At 34.6% G+C, this 13,083-nt stretch overlaps 1 protein-coding gene and 1 long non-coding RNA gene across 3 annotated transcripts in view; one reads left to right on the top strand and one right to left on the bottom strand.

Annotated features, from left to right (window-relative positions):
- Positions 1-5,716, bottom strand: part of LOC308645477 — a 95,492-nt gene extending 89,776 nt beyond the window's left edge. The window contains exon 1 of the long non-coding RNA XR_014021223.1: positions 5,686-5,716. This is a non-coding gene — a long non-coding RNA (uncharacterized lncRNA). The remainder of the gene's footprint in view (positions 1-5,685) is intronic.
- The window catches only part of CDK14 (cyclin dependent kinase 14), a 600,063-nt gene that overhangs the window by 300,806 nt on the left and 286,174 nt on the right, over positions 1-13,083 (top strand). For both annotated transcript variants that reach the window (XR_014021222.1, XM_081287662.1), the window contains exon 8: positions 1,683-1,806. Coding sequence is in view for 1 of the 2 variants with exons in the window: in XM_081287662.1 (XP_081143788.1) it covers positions 1,683-1,806 (124 nt within the window). In the remaining variant the exon portion in view is untranslated. The remainder of the gene's footprint in view (positions 1-1,682; positions 1,807-13,083) is intronic.

Below are 13,083 nucleotides of genomic sequence, written 5' to 3'. Positions count from 1 at the left end.
GACTAACTGAACACACTTCTACTTCCTAATACTTACACTCTGAAATATGATACCAGGCCCTCACTGCCTGGTATGCAAATTGTCACACACAAAGATTTTGTGAAGAATTAATCTTACTATTATTTCAAGGTATTTTTCCCTCTTAAAAATATTACTTGGGCTGGGAATGTGGCTCAAGCGGTAACATGCTCGCCTGGCATGTGCACGGGGTGCTGGTTTCGATCCTCAGCAACACATAAAATAAAATAAAGATGTTGTGTCCACCGAAAATTGAAAAACAAATATTAAAAAATTCTCTCTCTTGGGCTGGGGATGTGGCTCAAGTGGTAACACGCTTACCTGGCATGTGTGGGGTGCTGGGTTCGATCCTCAGCACCACATAAAATAAAATAAAGATGTTGTGTCCACCAAAACCTGAAAAATAAATATTAAAAAATATTCTCTCTCTCCCCCCCTCTTTCCTCTCTCTCTCTCTCTAAAAAATAATTTCTCTCTCTCCCTCTTCTCTCTCTCTTAAAAAAAAAATATATATATATATATATAAACTTGGTTTTCATTGACTCTAGTTAGTTAGAACATTCCAGAAATGCTAGGTCCCAGGGCCAAGGATTTGGTAATCTTTTTCATTTGAGTATTTCAGAATCCTTATACTCCCTTTTGTCTTTAAAACTTCCTTGAAACTGGCTTGTTAGTACCCAGTATATAGACTTATCAACATATTGTCTGCATGTGTTGAGTTCTGGCCACAGTTCCTATAGTGGGGTGGCTCACGCCATAAACTTTGTAGTCAAGTTTATGTGGGCAGAAGTAAGAACGTTGGTTTTTCATTTTTGTTTTAGGAGATTGATTTTTTTTAAATACCATGTCAATTAGAATAATTTGGCGAGTACATAGTTTTACAATAATCTCTTTTTCATAAACAGAATACTGGGAAGTCTAACATCATACATTTTGTTATCAAAATATAGACATTTGATAAGATGCAATTTCACAGAGAAAGCCATTAATCATTTAAGTTATTTTTCACCCAAGTGTTGCCTTTGAATCCTTTACATCTCTGTTTTCTATTTCTTCCCCCATTAGGATAGGGCTGCTCTGTAATTAGTGAAGGTACATGTCTGTCTTTAGGCAATAGCCTAATCTCTATGGCCATATGTGCAAGAGCAGTATAATTACAGTAGAGTATTAATTGGACCATGTGACTGTTTTTGTTTTAATTATTTAAAGTCATCTTATCTTTCTCTTCCTTAAAGCATGTTAATGGGTCAATCCATGGGTGCCATGTTTATGTCATTTCTATGGAATTAAATATGTACACATTTACATAAACAGTACTCTTTTATATGTTATAATATTATGGATGTCTCTCTTACACATCATTTTAGACCTGGAGAAATAAAATATTGTAAAGAATTGATTTTTTTTTACATTTTGCTCAATTTATAGAGCATAGATGAGAATGCAGATCTCTCTGATATAATAGGTTGTTAGCAATTTCCAGATTTATTTATTAATGGATTAGGGATTTACATGCTAATCCTGGTACATTCTATTTAATAATTTGGTAGAAAATTTAGTGATGGGTATCCATTTTCACTAAATTCAAGTATTTGTCAGACTATATATAGAAACTGGCATTTGTCTGAATTCAGGTTTTAACTTTTGTCTCCCTATTTTTTCAGTTGTTTTTATTTCAGTTGCTGCGAGGGCTGTCTTACATCCACCAGCGTTATATTTTGCACAGAGACCTGAAACCACAGAATCTTCTGATCAGTGACACGGGGGAGTTGAAGCTGGCAGATTTCGGTAGGAAAGCAGTTAATTACCAGTCTATTTTGTCACACGGTGAAAGTGCCAGGCAGATGGTGGCACTGCATTTGTTAGGTGCACCACTTCTGTCATCATAGAGCATGGTAAATTTTTTTCTGGAAAGAAGATTTTTTTTTCTTTTTTAATATAACATAAAACATAATGGTGGATGGATTTTTTTAAAAATCTAGGCTGCTTATTGAGATTTACTTAAATAACTATAAACATGAATCAGATCTCAATATATGTTTCCAAAGGAAATGGCAGTAAAATGTTGAGCATAAAATATACTCAAGAACATCTTTTTTTACTGTTTATTATGATAATATCAAGTATACTCAAAAATAGAAGGATATGATAGTTCATCACCGAACTTCATCAATTACAAATATTTTTTTTCAAAATTTAGGAAATTTAAAGTCAAATGAGCCATTTCAGGGAATTGTAGGATATATAGTAATCAATAATGTATGCTACCTAAGGATTTATAACTTAGAAATCTAGGGACAGCTTGACCTTTCAAAAAATGACTTTTGTATTAAATATTTTTTACATTATACTTGTAGGCACATTTCTATTTAAAAGTTGGGATTCTAATGGGCCCATTATAAGTCAGTCCTTCCTAAGAAGTTTTAAGATTGGCCTCTTCCAGCTTAGACACTTTCCTCCACACATGGCTTTGAGCATCTGAAGGGGTTCAGAACTCTTGTGTCCTTTTTTTTGGCCAAGGCTTACATTGCTGCATTGCTCAGACTCTGTTTCCCACCAGACATTCTGTTCAGTTGACTCCCAGCACTGGGGGATGTTGCTTGATGGCAGCATCACGTGTTGACATTGCATTACCTCAATTATGTTTGAATACATATTCTGATTAGAAAATCGTTCAATTAAGAATGGAATAAAAATATTACCCTTGGGACATAGATGCCTGAGGATGTGATATGGGCTTTTGATGATATATGATTATCTTTTCCGAGTCCAAACCCCAATAAATAAAAGAAGGCAGGAAATGATTATTTTTGTATTTCAAGGTTAGCAGATGGTTGAATGACTTTGGAATGAATGTATTCTGTTGGGCTTTTTGTATTTTTTTCTTCCAAAAGTGAAATAAAGGGAAAGTTACCATTACTAGTGATATATTACAAAACTTTTTTGTATTTACCCACTTTGATAAAAAATGATGAAACTGTGTTTGTATATTTGTGTGTGTGTGTTGTTGTTGTTTCTAGATTTAGCATCAAGATTATTCTAAGTGGCTAGATATAAAGTCTACTATACTGTAGAAAATAATGGCAGGGTAGATGCATTGGGGTGAGAAGGTTTACTTTTCCTCAAATTCGGAGGTATTAATTTTCCTGTGAATATATTTTGTGGTTTGTCAGTGTGAGTAAATTACAAGGAACTTACAGTGATTTCTTTATGGCATGCCAATATACTATAAGGTCTTTATTGTAATAAATTATTATATTGACATTTAATTGTATTGAACATGTTTTTGTGTAATTTTAAAATATATTTTCATAGAATTGGTTTGTCTGTATAGCCAAGGATACAATAGGATTGTATGGATGTGCTTATTGGAAATTATTTTTAAATTTTAAAATGATGATATTATAATAGCCAGGTAAGTTTGTCTTAAAAGATTCTAATGAATCTTTAAAATTGGATAACATCATGCTCAGTGAAATAAGCCACATTTAGAAAGTTAAGGGACAAATGTTTTCCCTCATATACAGAAGCTAGAGAGAAAAAAGGAATAAAATGAGGGATCTGATGAAAACTGAAGGAAGATCAGTATAAGAAAGGTAGGATATCAAGAAGGAGGGAGGAAGAGAGGAGAAGGGGAAGAACTGGAAAATAAAATGAATATACCACACTGAATTCCACTTTTATGTATAGTTGTAATGCAGCAATGAAAAACGATATATGTGTGAATTAGTAGAATAAAGACCAGAATTGTAGAGGAAGGGAAATGGGAGTGTGAGGGGAGGGAGGGGAAAATACTGAGGAGTATATTGAAGCAAATCATTTTATGTATATATATGAATGTCAGTGAACCCCACTGTAATGCATAATTATTATATACTAATAAAAACATAAAAACTGATGTTTTATAATACTGGATTGAGAAACAACTTAGAATCTAATTTTTAAACATTTTTTTTAGAAAATTTGGAAAGTATGAACAACTCAGAAATGACAATATTAACAATTTTGTTTATGAATTTTCCAGTGCCTTTCTCCTCCCCCTTCTACTCCTCCTCTCATTTCCAGCCTCATGTGTTTTTTACCTATCCTTAAAAAAATGAAATACTGTTTTTCAAGCATTTTTCATGTAAGAATATGCCATGAACATTTTCTTATATTATTAAGAATGGCAGAATTGTCATGCTTATTGCCCACAACCTAGTCAATCTTCAATCCCTTATCAATGAGAATTCTAGTTCCTTCTAATTGGCACAATCCTTTACTGAGCATCTTTGTAGTGAAAGCTGTATGTGCTACAAGCATTTGGTTCTTCCGCCCAGACTGCTCTGCAGAGGGTTGAGCCCAGGCCCCTCCCCTTGGTGTCTTGGGCTGATTCTTCTAGCTTGGAATGCTCACTTGGCGTACATCCTGTGCAGGGAGTGTAATGAGCGAGACTCATTCGCCAACTGACAATTTCCCCCAATTAATTGTGCATTATTTTTGTCTTTTAATTTAAGACATGCAATTAACTGTGATTTACTGTGTTTGGGCACGTGTGTGTCTGAGATGAAGGAAACACACTGAAAACTATAGAGAAGCAAAACAGTCAAAATAGGATGGTTCCAGGCAGCAGAACAATTAGAAACACAAGGTCTTAATTTAGAATTTGACATATAAAAAGCTTTAGAAACCATTTCTTTGTCTTACCTTTCTATCTTATGTGAGTAGCACCATGAAATTTTGATTAAGAGACAAATGCAATCTGTATAATTGTATTTTTCATATTGTAGTTACTACTTTCTTATTAAAAAAATACATTGGAGGAGTAAAAACACTGAAATTTACTATGTTTGTTCTTTGCATTAGATACTTAGAAATTCTTGGTTCATTTCCTCCTCACCCATAGTATACTAAAGCATACTTACCTATATTTTTGAGAAAAGACATGAGATTCAAGGAGGATTAGAAACTTGGTAACACAGACAGCTAGTTGCAAAGTTGGGATTTCATATGCTTGATGCATGTCCTTCAATCTCAAGTGACCCATGGTTTTTATTTTTAAATGTATGGACATTTAACCTAATATGGATACCTAATTCTCTAATAAATTATTTATCTATTTATCTATACACACACACACACATATGCTGTTTTTACATATAACAAATATGAAGCCCGTATTATATAAATAGATTTCACTAATGCAAAATAAATGCATATAATTGAAAGAACATTTTGTCATTTGATTAGGTTCAACTTTAATATGTAGCAGATTTTAGAAAATAAACCAGACAGTTGTATATTTATAGACCCATTTGGCTTTCAACAGAATGCAGTTATGAGTTCCAGGTGGTCAAAATGCCTTAACTATTGTTTTTTTTTTTTTCCTTCTTATTAGCAAAGACACACTTTAGCACTTACCTGAACAACTTTATTTCCCATATGAATTTGGAATAAGTATATTACACTTGATTTTGAATTGCTGTGCTTTCCTATTACAGAGGTTTGTTCTACCTACATATAATAAAATCAAGAGTGGGTATTCAGTCTCATTTCCTGCTTGATGATTTATCTTCCTCATCTTAGGCAAAATAATTCAAATCCTTTATCAGCATGTATCTCTGTCCCCTTGCTGCTTCTTGTGCACTGTGGTGCTGCAAAATCCCACATTTGTTCCCACATCGTTACCTTGTGCATGGCCTTTCCCTTTGCCTGGAACACTCGTCTGGATTCTCATGTGGTTGTTGTTTTCTCATTATAGAGGTCATAGTCTATGTCACATTGCTACAAATAGAAACTCCCCTTATTATCCTCCAACTTAGCTTCTTTAATAGCACTGTGGTACACTGAAATTATTTGATTCACTTGTAAAAATATCTTTTGCTTCAATTACTTGATTGTAAATTCTGTGAGTGCAGAATTTGACCTGTGTTTTCTCTGTTGTTCCTAGAAGCACAGAGTAGATTGTTTAGCATCCAGTAGTTGCTCAGTAAATGTTGGTTGAATGAGTAAAATACAAGCATGACAAAATGAGTCTGAAGACTAAATCTCATCTGAATTGACTACTTTCTATTCAATTAGCATTGGCAAACTCACAGTTCATAGTTTTCTCCTTAACAATGATGTGATGGCTATGTGTAGTTAAGAGTGCAGATGGAATTGATGACTGTAGGTAGTTCTAACCCTCAGGATTCCTTTGAGTCTGAAATAAACACCACTGAGAGATTGTAAACATACACAAAAGATGCATAAGTATTGAAATTTCTACTCTGAAGACCCCCAGTGGTTGTCTAGTTGAACTGTTACTGAGAGCAGCATGTTAAACATTGAATTAGGAGATCTGGCTCTGGCTCTAAGTAGCTTGCAACTTTTAAGAAGTTGTTATCATTCTGAGCTTTATACTACTTGTCTGAAACGAGGAATAAAAGAGCATTGTACAGCTATTTCCTAAGTCCTTTTAGTGCTGGCTTTTCATGTTAAACATTTCTGATATTATTAATCTATATTCTAAAGGCCAGAATATTTGCTATTGGGTAAAAAAATATATCCATTGAATCTGGAATTAATGCAATCTTATCCCTCCCTAGAATCTAATTTTTCATTCAGTTTGGAAGTTCAAATAAATGTGAGTCCTGCTTTTACAGTATACATTGAGAGCACATTAAAAGAAAATCAATGAAGCATAACCTGTAAATGCAAAAATTCACCAAGAACTTGTAGTTTATTTGTTGTATAATATAAAAACTTGAAGCTAATTTTCCATATTAAGGAGATTAAAACAATGATGCTAATGTAGAATTGCATCTGCCTTTAATTGATGCAAGATATTGGTGCCACCCACATTTCCCCAGCCGTCCTCTGGCTATTTTTAAGGGTCACAGTCCAGTTGTATTGAAAGACTGTTGGATTAAATTTTCCCAGAAAAACAGAGACAGTGAGAAGTCTGTGATATAAACATTTGAAGTCTTGGCTTATGTTATTGACTTTCCTAACATAGGAACCAAGTTAAACAGCTCTGTGGTTTTAATCAAGTAAAATTACACAGGTCTTTTTCCACTAGCGGCCTAAAATATTACCTTCCTAATGTTGATAGTTTTCTCCTTCAGGCTGTTCCTTGAATAGATTGTGGAAAGGAAATTATTGTAAATCACATTTTAGATTAATTTAAAGAGCACATCAGCAATGTGACTCTGTAGAGGACATGGCAAGTGCAGGGTTTGTGTTTTAGATGCTTCTCAGAATTCACGTAAGAAATAGTAGAACCTGGAAACAAATAGATTTCTTCCAGATGTAGAATAGAGTCAGTCAGTTTGATAAATATAAAGATAAAAGCCTAGCCGGGTGCGGTGGTGCACGCCTGTAATCCCAGTGTCTTGGGAGGTTGAGGCAGGAGAATTGTGAGTTCAAAGCCAGCTTCAGCAAAAGTGAGGTGCTAAGCAACTCAGTGAGACCCTGTCTCTAGATAAAATACAAAATATTACTGGGGATGTGGCTCAGTGGACAAGTGGTCAGTGGTCAAATGGTTCAATCTCCTCCCCCTCAAAAAAAAATGATAGAAGCCTTTTAGTCCCAAGGACCCAAGGGTACAGACATTTACCTGTTTATTTTTTGTCATTCACATCAAAATACAAATTGAAGCTGTCCATACAAATGAAGGATAAATGTAACTTCATCCATTCACTGTGACTGGCAGGATTTAATTTCACTATATCTTTGTTTTATTGTCACCAGCTGGCTGGGCTGGCAACTAAAAAAACCAAACAAACACAGAAATATCTTTTTTGGGGGGTCAAGGACATTTCTGAGACCTCAGGTTTTAGCTCCCATGCTGGAAGGCAAGGGGAGCAAGAAAGGCTAGAGAGGCAAGAGACTGGGTTTTGAAGGTGGAGTCTTGCTTGGTGATGTCTTGTGGTCAGCAGGTTGATTGACGTCTTGGAAAGCCACACCCATCTCAGGTACTGTGTGGGATCACAGGCAGAGCAAGAGAAAAGGCACACCTGTGTCACACAGCCCAATCAGGCAATAATGTCAGGCCAGGCCCCTCATATGCTCAAATGTGCATAGCTCACATACACAGCCCATGGATGGCTTGCGACATTTTATAATATGTTTTCTAGTAACAAAATGGCCTTATCACCCAATGCAGTATCACTGCACTTTTTAAAGGCCCTGTGGACAGTTTAACACATAAACAGTCTTAATGCAAACTTGAGGCACTTATTTTCATGTAGATTTGAAAATGAAGGATATATTTAGAGTATCTCTAGATCTGCAATATGAACTAAAGAAAGTGCTGCCCCCCACCAATTTCTCTAGGAAGCTCCATTAAAACTCCAAATGATCATGTACATACTTTAAAATCTATCCAATAGATCATTGGGATTACATGTTAGAAATAATTTTGATTTGGTGTGGGAATTAGACAAAGTTACTTACATTGATCAATTATTTAAAGTGTATAGAGTTTTAAAAGTAATGTTGATACTTAACATTGTCTTCTCCCTGATCTTAAAATTATTACTTAGATTCATCATTTACCTACAGCACTGATCTCCAGTATATATAAAGGACTTAAAAAACCTAACCCCAAAAAAATAAAAAAAAAAATAGCCAAACCAATAAATGGGCTAAGGAACTGAACACTTCACAGAAGAAGAAATAGAATCAATCAACAAATATATGAAAAAATGTTCATCATAACTAACAATCAGAGAAATGCCAATCAAAACTACAGAAGTTCTTTTTTTTCCATGTAAGAGGAATGTTATTGATGATGATGGTGATGATAATGTAAACGTCTGATTCTATTGTTGTTTCTGCTTTGTTTTATCATAGTATAACATTTCTAAATCTACTAACATGCAAACTTTATTTTTAGAACAGTTTTAAGTTCAGGGCAAAATTGAGCGAGTACCAAAATTTCTGATATGCTACCTTCCTGTAAACATAGCTTCTCCCACTATTAAGATCTGAGCCAGAATGGAACATTTGCTATAATTGATGAACCTACACATTAGTATCACCAAAAGTCTGTATTTATTAGAGTGATAGGTATCTATTATTGAAGAACTGCCCTAAAACTCATCTAAATGGATTTTTTTAAAAGCTGTTAATGGGAACAGGAGGGATGTATATGAACTGCAGCTAATATCCAATTTATATGCATAATATATGAAAAATCTCTGTGTTCAGTCATCATAAACCAGACTGAAGCAGTGTGGACAGTGGTTGATTGCAAAGAATGGCAGCTTCAAACTCAGTGGAGATGAATCAATTTTCATTGAAAGAGCATTAGTTCATTTTCAGCCATATCATGCATGTAAGGAAATGAGACATCATCAAATGCAGAACCAATGGCTACAAGTAGGATGGATCATCTTATTGTCCTCTGTTGATGAGACCTTCTGGGGTGAGGGATTGAAGTATATGAGAGAATAATTGCTGGTAATTATTCTCTGTGTTAATATAAACAACAAGATCTTTTTTTCATTTCAAGATCTTTTTTTATTTCAATGAAAAAAAAAGCAGATAAAGTGATGAAGAATCTGAGTAGAGATATAGTCATGTATACTTAGGAAATATCCACATATGGACTGATTGGAACCTTAATGGACAGATTCTATGACTGGAGTGGAAGAGTGGTAGATGATGTTAAATAGGGTCACTTAGAATTATGAGCCACAGGATTATTTCATATCTGGGACTAGGAATGTAGCTCAAGGGTACAGTACCTTCCTAGTATGTGTGAGGGCCTTGGTTCCACTTCCAACACAACCAAATAAACCAATCAACAAAAAGAGATGTATGTCACACCTACCTGCTTGAAGCCAGCAGTGGTTACACTTGAACATGAGTTTTGTTAACACAAAAATAAGTGTACAAGGTTGCCCAGAGGCACTAAATGTCTCTTTTTGATGGATCTTCCCACATCTCCAGCTCTTTAACTTCTAAGAAGTAAATAAGACTCCAGTGAAGCATATGGAAACTTGCCAAATTTATATCAGAGCTTTGGATGACAGCAAGTGAATCATTGCTTCTAAAGCACTTGTTTTTTAAAATCTTTATTGGAAGTAAGAAAAACTGACAGGTTGCTATGAGAAAGTTGAAACTGTAAATTGGGAAAACTAGACATTCTTTAAAAAATTGTAATTGTGAACCTTTTTTGTCACTTTAATGCTATGTTTGGTAGTTTTTTTAAATTTTTCTTCTTTGGTTCTTTAGATTTTTTTCAAATACTATGTGTGTCATTTACTTTTTAAATAGTACATTTTTATATTAACCTTAACATTTTCTTTCTCACTTTGGGTAATTTCTTCTGTGTTAATATAAACAACAAGATCTTTTATTTTTTCATTTCAATGAAAAAAGTAAGTACAAGAACATTAATAGTGAAAATCAATTAAGAACTAGTAGTCTATGCTGCTGATGAGTTTTAAGTATATGTCTAAAAAACTTTGTTTATTTTAACTATATCCTTTAAAAATAACATTAATATACATAGTCAACTTTATAACTTAATTTATAACTGCTTGCAAACCTTGAACTTTAAAAATGGATCGTCTCTCTTAAATGTCAAGTTATTTGACATTCTAATTCTTAATCAGAAAAGGATACTGACATAAAAGTGCAGACTGAAGTGTTTAGTCCAATTATGGAGTAGACTTGTTGGTTAAGAAAATCTATCTTGTGAAACAATGACCAACCAGATTGAATATGCAAACTGTGCTTAGAACCAGACTGGTAGTCAGAGTGGGGAGCAGTAGATGAAATGGGTCAATGCATTAGCTAAATGAATGTCCATATCATGAGAATGGGACAACAGAGGCATAATCAAGGAAGGGGCATAATCAAGGAAGGGGCATAATCAAGGAAGGGGCATAATCAAAGGAAAATGTTGGAAGGTATCAAGATCAGATGGTTATGATGGCTTTTGAAAAGTTGCCATTAGTCTCAATTCATGTAAAACTAGTAGGGAATATACTTCTTTATAAAAGTCACTAATAAGAAAAAATGTAAACAAAATACAACATGTAAGCATTTTGCTTAAAGAATTGGAAGCAGGATATGGTGTTACTGTTGGGGTCATCTTCCAGTTAGTAAAATCATATCATTAGGATATTTTGTTATGATTTTTTTCAGAATACAGGCAGCAAATATGAGTGGCAAATAAAATAAACTCATTATCATTGTATAAAATAAAAGGAAAACTTACACTCACATTTTTAGAATTTTTCAATGTAGATTTTCTTTGGAAAAATTTTTTGTGCTAGTGATTGAACCTGGGGCCTCACATATGCTAAGCACATGTTCTACCACTGAACTACAACTATAGAACCTCTCTCAATTTTGATAGGCCTTCAGTGATTATCTAATCCAGACCTCTCATTTGGCCTGGTGATTAACATTGTACCTGTTACTTAGTAAGAGATGTGTTAAATTATAATTAAAAATACCATATTGTTACCAATGTTTCTGGAACTCTAGTGTATTATCCAGTAGAAAAGTAATAACTTAATTAACACATACAGGACCAGTGTCCCCAAAAGACAGGAGTGCTGACCCAGTGACCTAGTGAATGTCACTCATGTTGGTCTAATGTCCTACATCAGCAGGACAGTGAGAGTCCTGTCAGGAAGCTGCCCCCCATAATGCTAGACTGGCACCAGAACATGAGTCCTGGGAAACCCTGTTGGATATATAAGTTGAATGGAGACTCAGTAATTTATGAATTAGAGTGCCACCCTCTTTAATGTCTTCCTGGGAGAAATAAAGCACTGAGAAGTCCTGCGGGCAGATGAAGACTAAATTGGCTCTAACCATATTCCTATTACAACTCAGCAGTGTTGGGCAGTAGCTGAAAAACGCCCTTAGTGCCTCCCAGTGGGAGTAATTTTCTGTTCAGCTCCTGCCTTTTCCTTGGAACTGTGCTGTTTTTCACTCACAACACTTCCAACACCAACTTCTTTTTTATTCCCCACATCAGTAACCAATTCATCAACACCCCAGACACCAACTGATTGTCTAAACATTGAGTTCAGACACAGATACCCAGAGTTTGCACAGACCCTACAGGTTACAGGACTCAATCCCACAAGACTTGTCTCACTTCAGATTCCAAGCACAAGCCCCAGCACTCCTGTACTTCTGACCTACCAGCTATAAATCAGGGGTTCCCAAAACTGCTGCCTATTGTGTACCTCAGAAAAGTTTAGGAGAATTTAAAGAGTTAATGCCTACTGATTATTTTGAAACAGTACCTCGCTTAAAGAGACTCTTATATATTTCACATCTATTGCCAATCCTTTAGATGTTCAAAGTGAGGTTTATTTTTAATATGCTTTTTCCTAAAATGTATACTCTACCTTTTGTCTTCTTGAACAAGGATACGATAAAGGAAATTATTCAGTAGCTCATGCAATGGATTTCTTAATGTGTGCACATCATATGCCCAGGCCTGTGCTACAGTGTGAATCTAGGAGACGTGGTTTAAATCAAAGCACCCTGGCTCCTGCATTTCTACTTTAAGCTTCCTTGACAGCCTTGGGGGTCACTGCTTTGAATATCGTTTGTATTATACAAAGGTCCCCCTGAGACCTAATGAATCTTTTGAAAATGGTTCCATGTTTAAATCATTTTTGTAGAAGTTATTATTTTGCTATTTTAATGTACAATTACTGGGCAAGGAAGATTTTTTAAAAACTATATAATACCAACTTTCTGTTGTTACATATTTAAAAATATATTGCTATCACATTGCTATTCAACTAACTATTCTTGCAAAAGTACTTAGAATGTTTTAATAGCAGAATTATTCTTTTGATAACATATTTATGATAGAATTATATCACTAGTGTCCTACTTTAAGAATAAAATTGTACTTCATGTTTTTTCCCTTAAGACAGAGTACTTTCTTAGCTAACCAAGACCCCACTGTTAAATGATGTCTTCTCATAAACATCAACTGAGTGCTTGTGCCAATCATTTTCCTTAGGTGGACTTGTGAGATAACATAATTCCTTGGAATGCAAGAAAACTAAGTTCTAAGGAAAATTTCAATTATACCTTAGTGTATACAATTGACCCTTT

Source organism: Spermophilus citellus, assembly GCF_964194105.1.
Source record: "Spermophilus citellus genome assembly, chromosome: 3".
Taxonomy (NCBI): Eukaryota; Metazoa; Chordata; class Mammalia; order Rodentia; family Sciuridae; genus Spermophilus; species Spermophilus citellus.
This window is presented reverse-complemented; position numbering and strand designations above follow the sequence as displayed.